General features: G+C 42.0%; 1 protein-coding gene across 1 annotated transcript in view; it reads right to left on the minus strand.

Moving 5' to 3' along the window:
• The window catches only part of DPP4 (dipeptidyl peptidase 4), an 80,674-nt gene that overhangs the window by 43,476 nt on the left and 18,625 nt on the right, over nt 1–18,573 (minus strand). Inside the window, exons 3-10 of the mRNA XM_065413784.1 lie at nt 16,628–16,720; nt 15,905–15,999; nt 15,723–15,797; nt 10,241–10,293; nt 10,061–10,133; nt 7,463–7,583; nt 5,549–5,709; nt 3,293–3,396 (exon numbers count right to left, since the gene is read on the minus strand). Coding sequence (XP_065269856.1) covers nt 3,293–3,396; nt 5,549–5,709; nt 7,463–7,583; nt 10,061–10,133; nt 10,241–10,293; nt 15,723–15,797; nt 15,905–15,999; nt 16,628–16,720 — 775 coding nt within the window. The remainder of the gene's footprint in view (nt 1–3,292; nt 3,397–5,548; nt 5,710–7,462; nt 7,584–10,060; nt 10,134–10,240; nt 10,294–15,722; nt 15,798–15,904; nt 16,000–16,627; nt 16,721–18,573) is intronic.

The following is an 18,573-nucleotide window of genomic DNA, read 5'->3' on the forward strand; positions in this document are numbered from 1 at the left end:
CAAAGTTCATGTTTCTTCTCTCGCCTTCCCTTAACAATCAGCTGACAAAGAGCAGGTGGGAGATTTTGTGGTGAAATTAGTTAACTGTTTGTGAGACCATAAACATGCCCCCTCTGCAAAAAACCCTGAACTTATTATTTACTTCAACCACAACAGCTGTACTTTGTCAGATATGCCACCTGGCTTCCTGGTCTGATTATTTTTGGGGAATTTCTAACTACAATGTAGGGGTTCTATTCATACATATATAAAGTATATAAATCTCTATTTCTGTGCTGCGCAGCCCATGGCACTTGACTGTGGATTGTAATGTTCTGATAGGACACTTGTACTTCAGGTTTTATGTTTCGTGAACAGTTTCAAATTGAATGTTTCATTTTAATGTTGCTGTTTTCACTGTTATGGAGCAATACAGCACAAGTCACAGGGGAAAAAAAGGAAATTGCAACAAGGAAATGGCTAGAAGAAGGAGCCTTTGATGCTCTTCCTTCTCCTCCTCCCACCCATGCCTCCAACAGTTGTTTTCTGTGGTAGTTAGAAAATAAATCCAAATTTAGTAATGAAAAGCATTTAAAAAGTTGGTTTTGTTTCTTTAAATTGAGAAAGCTGACACTTCTGCAGGAAGATGTAAATGTCAAACAAGACAAGACAAGTAAAAAAAAATGACAACCATCATTTTGTTCAAAGACTTTTTGCAGCTTTTTTTTTTTTAATGACCATATTTTACAACCAATAGGTAGGCTGGAGTGTACCTCTGGTTTTCATGGATTTTTATATTTGTGATGTGATTAATTCAAATTACAGGGATGTCAGGCAGTGCAAAAGTATTGCATTTCACTTCCTTGTTTTCTCCCTGGAAAGCGTACTCCTGCAATCCTCTACCACAGTGTGTTCTCCCACTCTATAAACTTCTCATTTCCAACACTGGTACAAACGGATAGTCTCACAGGGTGAAATCCATCCCTGTGCACAGGCCTGGGCATTACTTACGTCTCACTTAACCATCCCACATGAACACTCAGCACCACAGGGATATAAGTGGGATTTTAATTATATACGTGCTTTGTGCTGGCCTTCTGCAAATGCACAAATTTCACCAGAATGTTAAATGGCAAAATGTTGCCATTTCAAGCATTTTGGCAAATGTCTCAGAGAAATGGTCAGAGTGCCCCTCTGGATAAATGCTACAATTTATGAGAAATTCCTAAATCCTGAGGGCCAGACCCACTCAAGAAACACAGATGGTGAAAGGAGCCTCTCTCCACATTGTTTTCTTTAGGCAGAATAGACATCCTCATGCTCAGAGAGGGCAAGGACCCCATAATATCAGGGCTAATGCACTAGCTTGTGCAAAAGAACACGTGTCCTGTCAGCGCTCTGGGCCCAGCCAGCAAGACTTGATATCAGTGGACAGAGGTGCACGTAGCACCAGCTTTAAGCTTGGTGAAGTGGCTACGCTTCTTGGGAGTGCTCAGCAGCACTGCATAGGCAAATGTGTGCAGGCATAATATCTCCTGGAGCTCCCCCTGGGGTAGTAAGGCCATGCACACTTCCCAGCCCTCCATGAAGGGCTGTACTTAATGCCAGAATTTAGCCATACAAGGGTGAAAGTTTACCACTCTCATAATGAAAATGCCAAAAAACCTGCCTGCACCCCCTTCTCTATCCCCAGCTGGCAGTCTATTTACAGTGGGGAAAAATCTATCTTTTCAAAACAGGGAAAACTTGAGACAAACCCACACTATTTTGGGGTTACTTTTCCCTCAGCAGTGAGAATGTTTTCTATGCAGTCCCCACCATGAATACTTACATTGTTTTACATTACACCACATCAACCGCAGACCATCTTTTATTTATTAAACTTCACTATCGTGTAATTCCTTGAGAGGTGGGAGTTGTGCATGGGGAGGGATGTTTGTAACAGCATCAAGTGCTTCCTACATCCTTACTTACAAGATCAAGGTTTAATTTAAGTGTTACATGTAACATATTTGATCCTAAGCAGACTTAGACATCTGTATTCTTGAAAATTCTGGATCTGATTCACCATTGTGTTAGCCCAGATTTATATGGTATTACACGGATATCAAACTAGAGTAATTCCAGTAGAAAATCAGGCCCTGTATTAGGCTGTGAGGGTGTGTGCACATTATTGTTTTGAGCTAAGAATGATCTTGTTCTGCTTTCACTGGGTGCTAGTGAAATATAAGGAAATTTTTCTAAAGAACAAAGAAACCAATTAAAAACTAAACTGAAAACAGATGTTTATTCTACACTTCTATCTAGAAAACTTCAAGAGCTAGCTAGCATCATCAATATTTTGTGGAATTATTGTAGGGCTATAAAAGACTATATGAACAATATATTAATGCAAACAGATACATGAGGTTGGATATATGCTTCAATCACTGATTCAGTTAATAAAGGATGTTGATTTTACTGTGGTGAGGATTGGAATGGAATATCTCTGTATTCTGGCTGTAGTTATTTGATAACACAGCAGAGGATGCTGTTTTATTTCCTGACTAACAGGCCTGCTTTGCTTTATCTAAAGATTATCACATCTTTCTGTGTGATACAGTACACACTATCTCACTGTCTCTAAATCCTTACTGTAAACATTAGACACTTACACTCCATAAGTCTACAGTATTGTGGAAACAGGAGACTTTGGATACAGAATTGTGCGTGTATGTGTTAAATCCTTTTGGTTGCTCTTTTCAGAATACTCAAATTGATGTCAAGTAATACATTGTCAGTGGCATTTTGAGAAATAAGACTTTTAATTTACTTGCAGAATTGCTGGTTTACACATTTTAAGTTTAATCAGAGGAACTTTGCTATGTTACCTCACGATATAAGCAGTATTGCTTTAAAATGAGCCAATGAAAACACAGTGGAATCTCCTCCCAGTGAAACCAGATACAGTGAATCTTCATTTACAGTGAAATAGAGTGACAATTCTAAATTTTTTTCTCAGTGCATTGTAATGTGCAAATTGCATTTCCACGTATAGTCAATTTCTGCTGATAGTAAAGCTGTTCTGTGAAATGACTTCACTCTAAGAAGGATCCACTATATATGATGAGCCAATAACGTGTCATATTCTGAGCACAAGAAATCTGGAATATGCCATCACCTTTAAATTATTTTTAGAAAGAATAATCTCTGCATGGGCTTTACACAGTAAATCCTGTTCCTCTCTGAGCAGTGTGATAATGTAACTCAGTGATATATAGTAGTAATCTAGGGCATTCACAGAGAAAACACACATACTATCAAAACTACTTACCCTGATATTATGCTAGCTGGTGCAATAATTTCACTGGAATTCACAGTGGGAGGAGCTTGGGTATTCACAACAAATAATTTTACAGTAGGATTTGCAGCTCCTGCCTAAAAAAGAATAAAATGTTTCACAGTATTTTTGAAGACAATAAATACTTTCTAAGTGAAAACAACTCTCGAAATTAGGGAAGACAGCAAAGAAACTGTAAAGTGCAGCAGCAGTGAGACAGCAGTGCCATATAGATTAGACTGTGTGAAGAAACACAATTCTGTTCAGATGGGCACATACTTATCTTTTTTATTAAGAGATTAGCCACATAGTTTTAATAAAAACATCTTCATTTATAAAAATAAATATCCATAATTGTGTTTGATATATTTTGTCTTCATTTACCGTATTTGTTAATATACCATAACTTCTGCCAGAGGGTAGGGCTTATTGCTCTCCAGCAATGGGTTATATTCGTGTGTGTATGTGTGACACCACCCTTTACCATGGATTCAGGAAGCTCTGACATCTCACAGTAATATATTTCCTGAGCAGATGCCCTCTCCTCTAAGAGAAGTCAGCACCATCCCTTTCAGGTCATTGATTCCTCTACAAATGAGAATCACCCAGAAATGCCAGTAATTGGAGTTAAAAACTCATAGCTGATCCCTCCTAAGACCAGCAATATTTCATGCTCAAAGGGACACATACTTCTGCGGAGTTCAGTGAAGAAGCAAACAAATCCACTACCTTGTGTCCCTTGGTGAGATCCTTATCCAACAAAAACATCGCCAGTATCTCCTTCCTTACTTGGTCACAAAGCCCACAACAAATGAGAAATTAAAACAATCAATCTCCTGGGAGCTATTGACTGAAACATCCCAAAAGATGACCCAATGATTTCACTGAGGATGGTGCTTTTTATGGTACCACTGAAATGTTCCTGATTCTCACACACCTCTCTTCCTCTCCCTGGCCTCCCAGTCAGAAACATTTGCTTTGAGATTTGTGGACCGAAAGTGCTATGTAAATGCAAACCTTATTCCACACCTGCTGAGTTTAGCTTATTAACGGCCATATTCAAGTTGGGATCCCTGATGCTATTAGTCAACTATCCGGCCGTTACCAGCTGGACCAGTGTCAACATCACCAAATGAAGTTCAACCAGCTTTTCTTCTGTGTATGTGCCTCTCTGATTCATTACGCCTTGCTGTGCTTCATTCAGTTTCCCCCATTCACTCTGCTACCTAAGGGACAAATTCTCCTTGCGTTGTGGGCATACAGTGGCCATCTGGTGGAAGGAAGCGGTGCACTCCAAGATATCAATGATAGAAGGGCATAGACAGGGCTGTCACTAGCTATTCTGGGGCCCTACGCAGCCCACCTGTGGGGGGGGCAGGCCTCCATGCGGGGGAAGGGGGCGGGGCTGGCTTGGAGGACAGGGAGGAACCACCCCCCAGCACTCACAGCGGCGCAGCTGGGGCTGGGCCACTGCACTTCCTGCTGCTAGTGAGTGCAGGCCCAGCCCTGCTGCATTCCTCAGGGGAGTGGGAACGGGGCAGGGGCAGGGGCTTGGGGATGGGGTGGAGTGGGGGCGGGGCTGGGGCAGAGCAAGGGTGGGAAGAGGCGGGGCAGGGTGGAGGCTTTGGGTAAGGGGTGGAGTGGGGGCAGGGCTGGGGCGGAGCAGGGGCGGGAGCCATGGGGAAAAGGCGGGGCAGGGGCTGAAGCAGCATGCAGCTGCGCAGGGCACCAGGAAATGTGGTGCCCCAAATTTCCTGGTGCCCTACGCAGCTGCGTACGTGGCATATGGGTAAGGACAGCCCTGGGCATAGGTGTGGACAGTGACTCTGTGACTATGAAACACACTGGCCAATATTACCCCTCCTTCCTCTATGGAAGGCACACAGCAACCAGGGGCTGTGGCTGTAGCTCTGAAGAGGTTCTATGGCCTGCAGGAGAGAATTCTATTAATTAAAGCCCATGCAACACCCTCATGCATAGTGCCATAGAACAGCATGCCTCACTATCTCCATCACTGCTTGTCATCCCTTCAGTGGTTCTGGAGAAATAACAAAACCTTAAATCAGACTTTTTCCCCCTGAAGATAATAAAAATACGTTAACATTGCCAGATGCTGTTGACTTCAGTAAGAGTAATCACAGCAAGCTGTTGAGGAGAGACAGACAATATTTTCATTAGCAGGAAGTGATTAAATGATTAAGAGAATAGTCCCAAACTGCTGAACAACCATGTTTAATAAATAACACAGACCTTGGGATATGGGAGTTTAATGGTCTTTGGATACTGCAGCGTGTCTTCTGCATAAAAGGAATACTCCATAATAGGAACTTCTGTATCATTAAACTCTGCATATGCTAGAAAACTGGCATTTGGAGACCACCACAGAGCAGAATGGGTGCCAAACATTTCCTCTGAAAGAGATGCAAAGGCGTTCTTTTGAAGTAATAGCTGCTAAATTGGAGTCTGCATCTGAATTATTGTTCTAATTTGCTTTGCACAGATTTATGCTGAAGTTCAGCAACTGAAGTACAGACTATTTGCCTGGGTTCTAGAATTACATAGTAAATGAATGCTTACAACAAATAGCCTTTTATAGTTATACTTCCTGAATCTGGCTGCAATAATAAAAAAAAATCTGTACTGGGTGCTAGTCCCGTCATCTATCACACACTCCCCTTACAAAATAAATGCATTTTAAAATAACAAAAAACCTTTATCACTTTATGATGTATAAAATTCCCAAATGAGCTTTCAATCTTGTAACCAAGTTATCTGGAAGTAAAGCAGATCTACTGCCAAATCCAACCGTGGAAGGTAAAGCCAGACATTTAAACATTTGGCATACATTCCTGTTTTAACCTATGCACACAAAAAACAAATATGAATTCTGCAGAGATTTACGGTCACGGAACCCCACTGACCTCACTGGTTAGACTTTAATGGAATTACACAGGGCAGAATTTGGCCCAGTATGTCCAAACAGCCAGTGAATGGAATGGCCATAACTAAAACCAAGCACATGTGGCCTCAGTAATCGTTACACTATTAATAGAGTATTTCCCAAACTTTTGAAAGCTGAGCTCCACTTAAGGAAAATGAAACCAGCTGTGCCCCCTTGTAACCTCATGTGGTGTGAAAGGCCTAAACACCTTAATTTATAAATCTTCCATGATATCCCAGCTTATCCTTCAAACCTACTCCACCTACATCTTGCAAAACACTGGAGTAAATCTTCATAACAGACTTCCTCTCCTTTCCAACACTTTGATTAACAGCAAAATAGTTAACAATGTTGACATTTTAAGTATCCTTGGCATGCATACGAGTCAGTACTCACTGAAGTGCAGGGGAAGTTCACACTTCACAGCTGTTATTTCAGGCTTTCTACAAATTCAGGCAGTTGTCTCTGCATTGATTACATTCACGTTTTGAAGATTCTCTTCATAAGGATAATGGATAGAGTTTTTTTTTTTTTTAAATGAAAGCTGAGACTATGGGAACAATTCAGAGGTCTAGCTCTATCCCTACACCACCCATGGGGTAGAGGCAGAGCAAGCAAAATATTTTGGAAAACACTGCATTTATTAAATTACTATATTTTAACATGTAGGTTTTTCATTTACAAGAATACCAAGCTTTTTTATAGAACTTTTCATCCATAGTTGTCAAAGTGCTTTGCTTCCATTTTTCAGATGGAGAAACTGAAGCACAAAGCAGGGAAGTGACTTGACCAAGGTCATCCAGCAGGACAATGGTAGATCTGGGAATAGAACTCATAAGGTCCTATTCCCAGTCCAGTGCTATACCCACTAGGCAACACTGCCTCCATGTTAGCCTGGTCCAAAGGATAATGCACTGGCCTAGAAAGCACAAGACCAGGGTTCTATGCCTAGATGTACCACTGACCTGCCACGTGACATTAATCAAGTCATTTCACATCTTCATGCCTCTGTTTCCCCATTTGCAAAACGGGTATCATGATACCCACTTTCCTTTTTAAAGCATTTTGATTTCTGTGGCTGACAAGTTCTATATAGTATAAGCTAGGTGTTGATACCATTTAAGGTGCTCTCTTTCCTCCAGGTATTTATTTTTACATATTTTAAACAGACTACCAAATAAGTTTCTACATTTTCTTGTAAGATAAAATATGTAGGTAATTACCTTCATACACCCAGTCAGCTATTCCATTAAAAATTTTATTTTCTTCTCCATTTGTGGTGATCTGCACACTCGACACACCTGGTGATTCTTTTATGTAAATGTTATTATTCCAAACATATGCCTGTAAAAAACCTCAAAAACTTAGTTATTACAATAGTTACTGTTAGAATGCAATGCTAGAACAAGTCACAGAGTTCCTTCCTATTCCCTTCCCACTGTCTTATTTGTCGCTCTTTCAGATGGCAGGGACTGTCTTCGACAGTTACATTTTACCAAATACAATGCAGGCACTTAAAAAATAAAAACATTATTTATTAGTATTAAATTAATTAGCAACAGAAAACATTGGAGTAGTGAGTGATCTGGCCTGTGGTCATGAACAGAGACCTGGGGGGAAAAATCATCAGGTGTTGCTAATAATCAAGAGATAAGTGCATCTATAGCATTTTCCATCTGTTGATCTCAAAGCGCTTTACAAAGGAGGTCAGTATCATCCTCCATTTTACAGATGAGGTAAAGTGAATTGCTCAAGGTCACCCAGAGGCCAAGCCAGGAGCAGAACGTAGATCTCTCAAGTTGTAGTACAGTATTCTATTCACTCAGCTACACTGTCTCCCTTGTATTGATCTGTATTAAGTTTTTAAAGCCCTATTATTAATATTGTCTCTAGATGCGGATTTATTTTCTTTCTTTAGTGTAATTGTGTTTTATTTCACCTGCCTGACAATGGAAGCTGTAAGCTCTTTGATAAAACACTGGCAAGGGCCTTAGTTATAATGTAAAGTTTGTAAGGATGGTGCACTCCTTTGACAACTCTTTACAGCAGGCAGGACCCTGTAGTTTTTCAGGAGCTCTGTATAAAGTAAGATGTGCAAAACCCTATTCAGCATCTCTAGGCCATTGACACAGCCAACAAGAATGCACAAAGGCTATTTATCTGGTTAGCTTGTCATGGGAGCAAGCATCTCCGGTACAGGGTAGGGAATCCACAGACCAACACTCCATGTAAGGAATTCATTATAGACCACAGCTGCTATGACAGCTTAGAGGCTGCGGACAGTAGCTGCAGTCTTTGGACAATGGCTTTACATCCTGTGTTTTGATTTGGGGTCAGGGAGGATTCTGTCCCCCTAACACTTCTATAGCTCCCACCCCCAATTAAAGATCATTTACTCAGGCTTTACTCAGAGGATGAGAATTTGACCCTGAGAAAGCACACAATTCATTGGCAAGCAATATTTCTGGAGTGGGGTATTACTTCCTGCTGTTTTGTAGACTGTATAGATGGGCCCAAAGCCTCCACTATTTACAGAAATATTGCTCAGAAAAATCACTAAGGCATTGCAATGCTTCCAACAGCAACAGTAACTTTAAAGGAACTATTTGACCTTTTTCTCCAGCAGTGGAAAAACACCATCATCACAAATCTGTGCTTAATGTGGGCATCACCCCTCTATGATGATATCCATACTGTGGTTGTGATGCTAGCAGACTAGATGCCAACTCATGCCAAAGACCCAGGCCTCCCTGAACGCTTACAAAAGCAGAACTGGAAGCCAGGCCAATTCACTGTGTATTTATGTAGATCAAAGTGATTGTTAAATGTATTAGAACGTATTTAGTGTTTAAACTTCACAAAAACTAATGGGATGCTGCATGCTTTGTTTTCTCTTATCTGTATCTTCTTATAATGTAATAGCAAACATTTACATTGTGTATACCCCTGTAACTAAATAACCCATCAAATGAGAAAGAAGCCTTGTGGAATGCAAATGAAGAACTTTAACAGAAAAGTACTAACTTCAAAGCAAGTGGACTTTATGTGTGATAATTGGAGATCAAAGACTAAATGAATTCCTCACTCTCCATCATCAAAGAAAAAACCCACACAGGTAGTGACCCTGTCAGCTAGTTTTCTGTAAGAAGAAGCTATAAGTATGGACACAGGGAAAAATTCTTCACCTCTGAACTGTGTGGATTCTAACAGGGCAGAATAACTGAACGAGAAGACAGAGATCCCCATAGTTACTATGGACAGCCCTGAGAGACTTTTGGGAAACTGGTAGATTACTATATCTCTCCTACCATTTCAAATTATAGACTGCAACTCATCTGTATATATATTTTACCTTCTTATCCTCTCTATCACTCTCATTTCTTTTTCCTAGCTAATAAACTTTTAGTTAGTGTACAACAGAATTGGCTACCAGTGTTGTCTTTGGTGTGAGATCTAGGATGCAAATTGACCTGGGTGAGTGACTGGTGTATGAGGACTGGGTGTAACCTGAATGTGTTGTCACTTACACCAAAAATGACAATCTATCACATAGTCCAGCTTGCCTGGGTGACAAAATAGACTGGCATCTATGGGGACTGTCTGTGACTCCATTATCAGACTACTGTAATACTTCAGGAGTTCACGTTTGTTGCTGGCTTGGTGAAATCTTATTATAGAACATACCACAAGTTTGGAGTATCTGCCCTGCTTTTGACAGTCTGCCCTGAGATAGGCACTCATGGTCATGAGCCACTCCAGACAGTGTGACAGTGGTATTGGAAATGCACTGCAGACATTTCATTACACTTATATTTACTAACCAGTTTGTGACCAACAGGTGACCAGGATATGTACTGGGTATCATTAGGCAGTAGATTCTCAGTTACTAAAGATCTAGGGAAAAACAAAACAAAAAGCATATAAGAAAGACAAATCAGTCAAATGTCATTTCATTGCAAAGTAGCTTCAGACTATATGAATTTTCTGTAATAGCTACTGACCTTGTATTTAAATCATAGATGTGGTATGAAGCCGTGTATGAATGCCTCCAGAGCTGCAAGAGAATCATTTTTATATTGAGAAACTAGATCACCATGACTGACTTTAGGAGTCCTGTGAATGTGTTATGAGTTACTGGCAATAATATCTGACACCTCCTCAGACTCCCATTTGGGAGAGGTGAACACAACCAACAGGCATTCGTGATTACCAATGGGCCAGACTGTCCTCACCCATGGAAAAGGCAGGAGAGGCTGTGGAAAGAAAATTCTGCAAGGTTCATCTTGAGCTTTCCTTAAACCATCCTCTCTGGTGGGAGCTGCCCAGATACCAAAGTGATGACCATTGATTACGATCAGAGATAGAGAGATCTAGGGGGACTGCAGTTTAGGCAAGGCATGATCCTTTCCTTCACTAGAGGTCTGTAGCAAAACTGAAGCAAGTCTTCAGTGCAGAGACTGGAGTAGCCCTGCAGCTTCCCTGAGACCCCTCTCACTGTCTGACTGGTACCTCTGCTGTTTCTCTGGCACTTGTCCTTCAATGCCATGCTACTTCACTAAGCATTCAGTTGTTTCATGGTCCCGCTGCCTCCCAGGAATGACTCAGCGAGGAAGAGGTAACAGTTCCAAGTTGTTATATTTCCCACCTAGATTTTCATAGAAATCCATCCCATCCCACACTTCTGCCTGTTGCAGTCTGCAGAGATCTAGCTTCATGTAGTTCCAGTGGGGGTGTATGAGTAGGGTGAGGGAATAGGATGGTATATGGGGCTCAAGGGATCCTATCTGGGATCCCCATGTACCATCCTATTCCCTCACCCTACACAGGGATGCTGTCTGGCAGGATATCAAAGTAGGTGGCCAATAGATCTCCATCCATTGCTGCTATTAAATAATACATTTACTGTTTTGTTATTTTTCCAGTAAAACAAAAGAAAACAGTAGCTATTTACAAAACCAATATGCTACAATACACTCTATGATGTTTAATAATTGTTCTATAGCAGCAGACTATTAAATAATTTACTCCTTATACGTTCTCATTCAGTCAAAAGGTTTTTTTTTTTAACTTTACCTACTCACATGTCTTGGTGCTTACTGGCCACATGGCTATCATATAATAGATGTTCATGTCCTCATGATTTATTGATTTGTGTTAGGGGTTTTTTTTGTTATAAAAGTTAATTTCTCTATTCCAGAAGCTCATCTTTTAATCCTTTAACAACCTGACCACTGAGTGTTTTGCATCATGTCAACCCTTACAATGCTGGCATTTTCTTATCTCTTCAGGACTGATTTCACTGTATCTCTGTGATCCATTTGAAGTGATTAAATTCTACAGTGATAGGTACCATAAAAATGCTGATTAGATCAATGGATCAATCAGATTAACAGACTAAACTAACAGAGCTATAATCAAATGACTGCTGAGCAGATATTATTAAAACATATACTAAGTAGAGATGGGTACTGAACAAAAACCCTGTATCCAAAGACCACTGAAATTGGGGGGGGGAAAGGTGGTTTGAAAACTGCATCCTGTTTTCGTGCTTCAGACCTAACTCTAATATGAACTAAACATTCATTTCATTGCCACTCTGGGAAATGCCAGCATTGTAAGGGTTAATATGATGCATACCTTTCAATGGCTCTATTGTACAAGAATTTAAAGACTAGCTTCTGGTACACAGAAGTTAACTTTTATGACATCAGAAAACAAAACAGCACACACCAATAAATCATGAATATATGGTATGTCTAATGTGATTACTAAGCAATGAGGCATGTTATGACGGGTAATACTGCAGAAAAAAAATAGTGAAAAGTTAAATTTTAATGTACAATCAAAAAGGAAGCATAGAAATACAGGATTCTGGTAAAAACAAAACAACATTGAATAATTGGCTGGATTTTCATGTGTTTAAGAATACTAGAGAAGTAAAATCCTTAGCAAAATAGTTCATATGTCTGGTTAATGTATTTTTCCCCAAATGAAAATTTATTAAGTATTGAGTCATAGTCATAAAAGTGTAAGAACAGATGATTGTTTGCAGAGATTTGCAGTTTGTACTTTATAAAAGGCATTCATTGTTCAAAAATTCAGACCACGTGGAAAGAGCTCTGTGAGAAAATCATCTACTATCTGCATACTGCGTAAGTTACCACTGAGTCCTTCAGAATACAGGCATGTCTTTAATTTTTTTTTTTTTGTCAGCCAGCACACACATTATTGGACAGATTCTCTGCCCCAATATGTTCACTTGGTGCTGCTCAGGTGAAACCTTCCCATAAGCTTCCTGCAGAGGAAGCCCACAGTGTGGAGGAATCCTCAGAGGCAAAGAGCTAGTGTAGGGACATGTTAGGTAATACGGAAAGGGTTGGCAGGGGGACTGACTGGAGAGAAATGCATTCCATCTATCACAAACTGAGATATATTCCTTCAGGGACCATAATCAGAGGGTGCAAAATGGCTGTTCTAATCCATGCCAGGGGTAGGGGCAAAGAATGGTTCCCTCACCTTCTGTGTCCAGCTTCTGCTGGCAAAGCTGAAAATCTGTCCCTATACATTTACACACACACACACACACACCCCTTACATTAAAGAAATATCATGAATGTTGCAAAACTGAGCACTCAAAATTTAGGAAATGTCAGAACTCGGGCTGCCTGTGCAAGAGAAGATTACTCACCTTGTGCAGTAACTGAGGTTTCTTCGAGATGTGTGTCCCTGTGGGTGCTCCACTCCAGGTGATGGTGCATCCCTGCCCCTTTGCTCGGATAGTTTTGCAGCAGTGCCCGTATGGGTCGTGCAGTGCCTGCCTCGCGCGCCGTTGGCGCTTCATCTAGCACACGCGCATCCCAGACTCCTCAGTTCCTTCTCTACCGCAGACTCTGCTTTAAACTCGAAGTAGAGGGGAGGAGGGGGTAGTGGAGCACCCACAGGGGGACACATCCCAAAGAATCTCAGTTACTGCACAAGGTGAATAACCTTCTCTTCCTGTTTGAGAGATGTCCCTGTGGGTGCTCCACTCCAGGTGACTGTATAGCCGTGCCCAACTAGCATGGTAGGGGCTTCGAAGTTGGTAGGATAAGTGATAATAATACAGCTTGGCCCAGCCAAGTATCCATTTTGCATAATGTTTGGCCAAGGTGTGTTCGGAGGGCCAGGTGGCGGCTGCATATGTTTATAAGGGGAACATTGTTTAGAAATGCTACTGACGCGGATATGGATCTAGTAGAGTGCATCTTGGTCCCCACTGGAGGTTGAGTGCCTTTTAATTGATAGCAGAGGTGAATGCACCCAGAGGTCCATTTAGAGAGCCTCTGCGTGGATATGGCGGTACCCTTAGACCATTCTGCCATGGCTATGAATAGTTTTGGTGAAACTCTAAATGACTTGGTTCTGTCCGAGTAGAAAGCTAGTGCTCTTCTAACGCCTAGGGTGTACATCATAGCTTCAAATGCATTGTCATGTGGTTTGGGAAAGAAAGCTGGAAGATCTACAGGTTGGTTAATGTGGAAGGACGAGTGTACCTTGGGGAGAAATTTAAATTCTTAATGTGACTTTATCTTTAAAAATGATCATGTATGGCGGATCTGCCATGAGAGCCTCAATTTCTCCCACACATCTAGCGGATGTGATCGCTATTAGGAACACCACTTTAATGGATAGCTGTAGTAGGGAGCAGTTTGCTAAGGGTTCGAACGGTTTCCAAGTGAGGGCCATTAAGACCAAGTTTAAGTCTCAGGGTTGGGTGGGTGGTCTCACGTCCGGATAGATGGTCTGAATGCCCCTGAGGAATCGCTTGGTGATTGGGTGAGTAAATATTGTAGTATCGCCGATTTTTTGGTGAAAGGCAGTGATAGCCATGAGGTGTACCTTTATTGAGCTAATGGAGAGGCCGGATTGGTTTAATTCCAGGAGGTAGTCTAATATCAATGGAAAAGTGCAGATGTTGCAGTGGTTTGTCTGGCGGTGCACCAGGCTGTAAATCTCTTCCACTTTTGTAGGTAAGCGTTACGTGTAGTATGTTTTCTACTGTGGAGTAGCACCCACTGGACCTGTTCAGAACAGCTTAGTTCGCCATTAGAGAACCATAGAGGAGCCATGCTTTCAGGTGTGGCATCACTATGTTCGGATGTTGCATTTGACCCTCTTGTTGTGTTAACAGGTCCGTCTGGAGCAGGAGAGTGATTGGGGCACATGTTGACATCTGTGTTATGTGGGGATACTACACTTGTCTTGGCCACGTGTGGACTATTAGGATGACTCTGGCTTTGTCGGTCCTTATTTTCTGTATTACAGTGGGTAGAAGTAATGGTATTGGTGGGAATGCATAGAAGAGGTCTGTGTTCCATGTGGTCAGGAATGCGTCCCTCATTGATCACCTTCCCAGACCTGCTCTGGAGCAGAATCTCAGACACTTGGTTGCAGGCATTCACAAACAGATCTATTTGCAGGTGGCCCCATTTTCAGGATATACATTCCAGTATCACGTCATTTAATTCCCATTCGTGGTCGTGGGGAAAATGTCTGCTGAGTTCATCTGCTGTGGTGTTCTGGCATCCAGATAGGTAGGAAGCTGAGATGTGGATATTGTTTTGGATTCACAAATTCCAGAGGCTCATAGCCTCGGTACATAGTGAGTATGATCGGGCTCCCTCTTGGCTTGTTTATACAGAACATGCAAGTAATGTTGTCGGTCATTACTCTTATGTTCTGGTTCCTTATGAATGGTAGGAAGTGGAGGCAGGCATTGCAGACGACATGAAGCTCTAGCAGGTTTATGTGTAGCCTTGTCTCAGCTGTGGACCATAGTCCCTGAATTGTGCAATGTTGCATGTGTGCTCCCCACCCTAGGAGGGAGGTATCCATTGTGATCATCTGTGATGGAGAATCTTGTGTAAATGGGATCCCCAAGCACAGGTTGTGTGGTTGAGTCCACCAGGTCAGTGAGTCCTTGACCTGGGGGGACATTGTTAATCGTATGTTTAACCTGTGCTTGTTTGGTCTGTAGACGGTTGCTAGCCATCCTCGCAGGCAACGCATGTGCAGGCAAGTGGTCTGACCACAAACGTGCACGCTGCCATTTGACCGAAAAGCTGTAGGCATATGTGGGCTGTGACCAGTGGGCTGTTCCTCACTGTGGATATGAGTGTCTTTATCATGTCGAATCTGTCTCGTAGAATTTTTTCAGAACTGAGCCTGAAGCAGACACTTGGCATGGAAATCTTCAACTAAAACTGTAAAGTTTGGCGAAGTTATAAGCAACTGAAAATGGGTCTTACAGTGGGAAGTGTTGGACAACTTTAATAGGTGGTGCTACCAGCCCTGCCTGTTATATCTGTCTGCAGCAACCAAAAGTTTAAAATGAATTCAAATTTTGGGAAGTGAGAGTTCTCCTCTTCCTTTCTCTTCTCTCTTTTTCTCTTAGTGCTTCTATAAAATACAATAGGCATGAAAAAAGAAAAAGCATGCTAGTACCTTCACATAGTTGTATTGAAGAAGAGCGAATTTTTGGTCAGGAGATAATATAGCTGTGGTTGCTCCATATGTGGCCTATCAACAAAAGGGAAGAGAAAAAACATCACACATTGATTACGTAGAGAAACATCCAGCAGTACTTTCCCCAAAGTCTGAGATATACAGTATGTGAGCAAACATACTAATGTGCTATTTTTCAGAACTTCTGAGATTGTTTGATTCTCAGCATTTCCAAGCACGACGTCGTTGTCAGCAGTTTTGTGCAGGTATTGATTTCCTAAAGGAACAAGAGAAATGTCATTGGGCAACAATAAATGAAAATGTTTCTTAACATTTATTATTTTCCATTTAATATTATAAAGCTGACTATATAAAACAGAACAATTCAAAACTCTGGGCCTTTATGTAGTGGGAAGGGGCACAAGCCATAGGAGCCAGTAAGAAGTGCAGTCCCTATGTTCAGAGGATCACAGGGTCTGCCCCCACCTTACTCCCCTGGGGAACTCAGCACACCAAAAGGGAAAGGAGCCTTGCTCTATCTCCTCCGGTTCCACACACTGACCCAAGGAGTAGGATGGATGCACAGGGAGGAGTGCGTTATTCCCTATAGAAGGGTGAAGCAGCAGATGTGCTCTTCTGGTACCCAGGGGGAAATGTGCCTCCACATCATCAGCAACACAGGGACATGTCTGAAGGGTGCAATCAAGCCCTATGTTTTCAATTATTTTCATTCTGCTTTTAGTATTATTGGCATCATTCTACAACAGCAACCTAAAAAACGTTCAGATTTTTCCTCTACATAGCAGCTACCTCTGAGCAGTTAGGTAAGTACAGCCTGCCCTTAACATCAACATCAAATATCAGAGGTAGGCAGAGAGAACTTTCAATCAACACAGACTGGTTACCTGAAATCCATTGTAAATTATATGTTTTGTATCTAATGTCACCATCTAAATAATCCTGTAAGGTAAACCTTCTACGCGGGTCAGATGTGGTACCTGCAGCAGGAAGAAAGAAAAGGAAGATGTGGATATTGCTGTGACCTACCCAGCCAAAGCTAAAAATAGGTGTGTCTTTGCTACAGGTTTACTAGCACATTAACTATCCTTGTGTAAAATCCTAGTGGAGACCAGGCACTGTAAGCCACCTTGTGGTAAAAGCCCCAGGTGCCTTGTCTCCACAAGGATTTTACAGTGAGATAACAATGTGCAATAGTTATCTCCCTGTACAAGCATCCACCTCTGTGGCAGAGAAGACATAGCCTTAATTTCTCTGCCCTGCCTATCTTATAAAAGGTGAAGATACTTCTTAAAAAGAGAAAGAGCCAACCTTAGTTTTCCTCCCCTCTGTGCCTACTCTTGGGATTCCCTGCTGTCTTCTTTACCTTGACCATTACCTGTTTGCTTTAGACACCTATTATGGGCTTGATCCTGCACAGCGCAGGTGCACAAGCACAAGGTAAAAAGCGATGGGCAGATCAGGAAGCAAGATTAATGGGATTCTGCATCAATACGAGTGTGGTTTATATAGCTACCATTGTATTCCTGCTGAGTAGAAAGAGTAAGGACCAAAATAGTAGCACATAACTCAGCACCCCATTTGTATGCTGAGGATCACACTTAAACCCATGTCTCTTGAGACACACCCACATTCAGCCCTCTATTTTTATTCCCTATATCCTTGAGGGTAAGGGAGCAGGCACACAAGGCTTGAGGACTGTTACCATTTAGGGTATGTCTACATTAGAGCTAGGGGTATAACTTCTGGCTCAGACAGACGTACCCACAGTAGCTTTGATAGAGCTAACACATGAAAAACGGAAGTGTAGCCAGAGCAGTGCAAGTGATAGGGTATACATACCAAGTACATACGTAGGGTTTCAGATGGGATCATGTTTGGAGATGTTAGACCCTCCCACTTCTCACATCACTATTTTTAGTTACACTGCTATTTTTAGCATGCTAGCTGGATGAAATTATACCTCCAGCACCAGTGTAGACATACCCTCAGTGCAGAGGACTACAACTAGTGCTTAACCTTATTTGTATCTTTGTGCAGCATCCACTCACCTTGTGTTTCCTACTTCACATCATGCAAGGATTTCCCAGCTTATGCATTTTTCCAAGTCAAAATATTCCCAAATATGATATGAACAACAGGACCACTGAATCTGAACGTCAGCCTTTTCATTCATCCCTAGTGCTTACAGCACTTCCTGTCCCCACTGCCTCAGGAAGAACTGAGGTTATGTCTATGTGGCCATGCAGTTCAGACTATATAGGTGTGAACTGTAGCACACACTGGCATACTGCATTGTAACTTCCCTGTGTGGACGCTGCAAGCATGAATTAAAACATTAACATGAACAAGGTAACTTTTAATTCACACCTGCAGAGTCCACACAGGGGAGTTACAGTGCAGCACGCTAGTGCACGCTGCATTCACACCCTGGTAGTCCAAAGGCGGGGGGTGGGGGGGCTGTGTAGACAAGCCCTGAGTTTGGAATTCAAACCCAGTCCTCTTGCTTAGTAGTGAACAACTCTGGCTCAGAGTCACTGAGCTCCTGTATAGCTTAGCATTTGAAATACAGTATATACCAGAACAGATAAAGTTAATTAATTAAGACCCAACCACTCTGTTCTGGTCTCCCTCTAGGGCAGTGGTTCCCAAAGTGGGGTTCGCGAACCCCTGGGGGTTCGCAGAACATTACAGGGGGTTCGCAAGAAAAAATTCATTAATGGCGGCCAGAGGACCCCGGCATTGGAGGCAGCAGGTGGGACCTGGTTGCAGGGCAGACAACCAGAGCCCCAGGGAGAGCAGGGCCGTGCAGTTGGGGCTGGCAGCCCAAGCC

The sequence above is a fragment of the Emys orbicularis genome, chromosome 11, assembly GCF_028017835.1.
Source record: "Emys orbicularis isolate rEmyOrb1 chromosome 11, rEmyOrb1.hap1, whole genome shotgun sequence".
Classification (NCBI taxonomy): Eukaryota; Metazoa; Chordata; order Testudines; family Emydidae; genus Emys; species Emys orbicularis.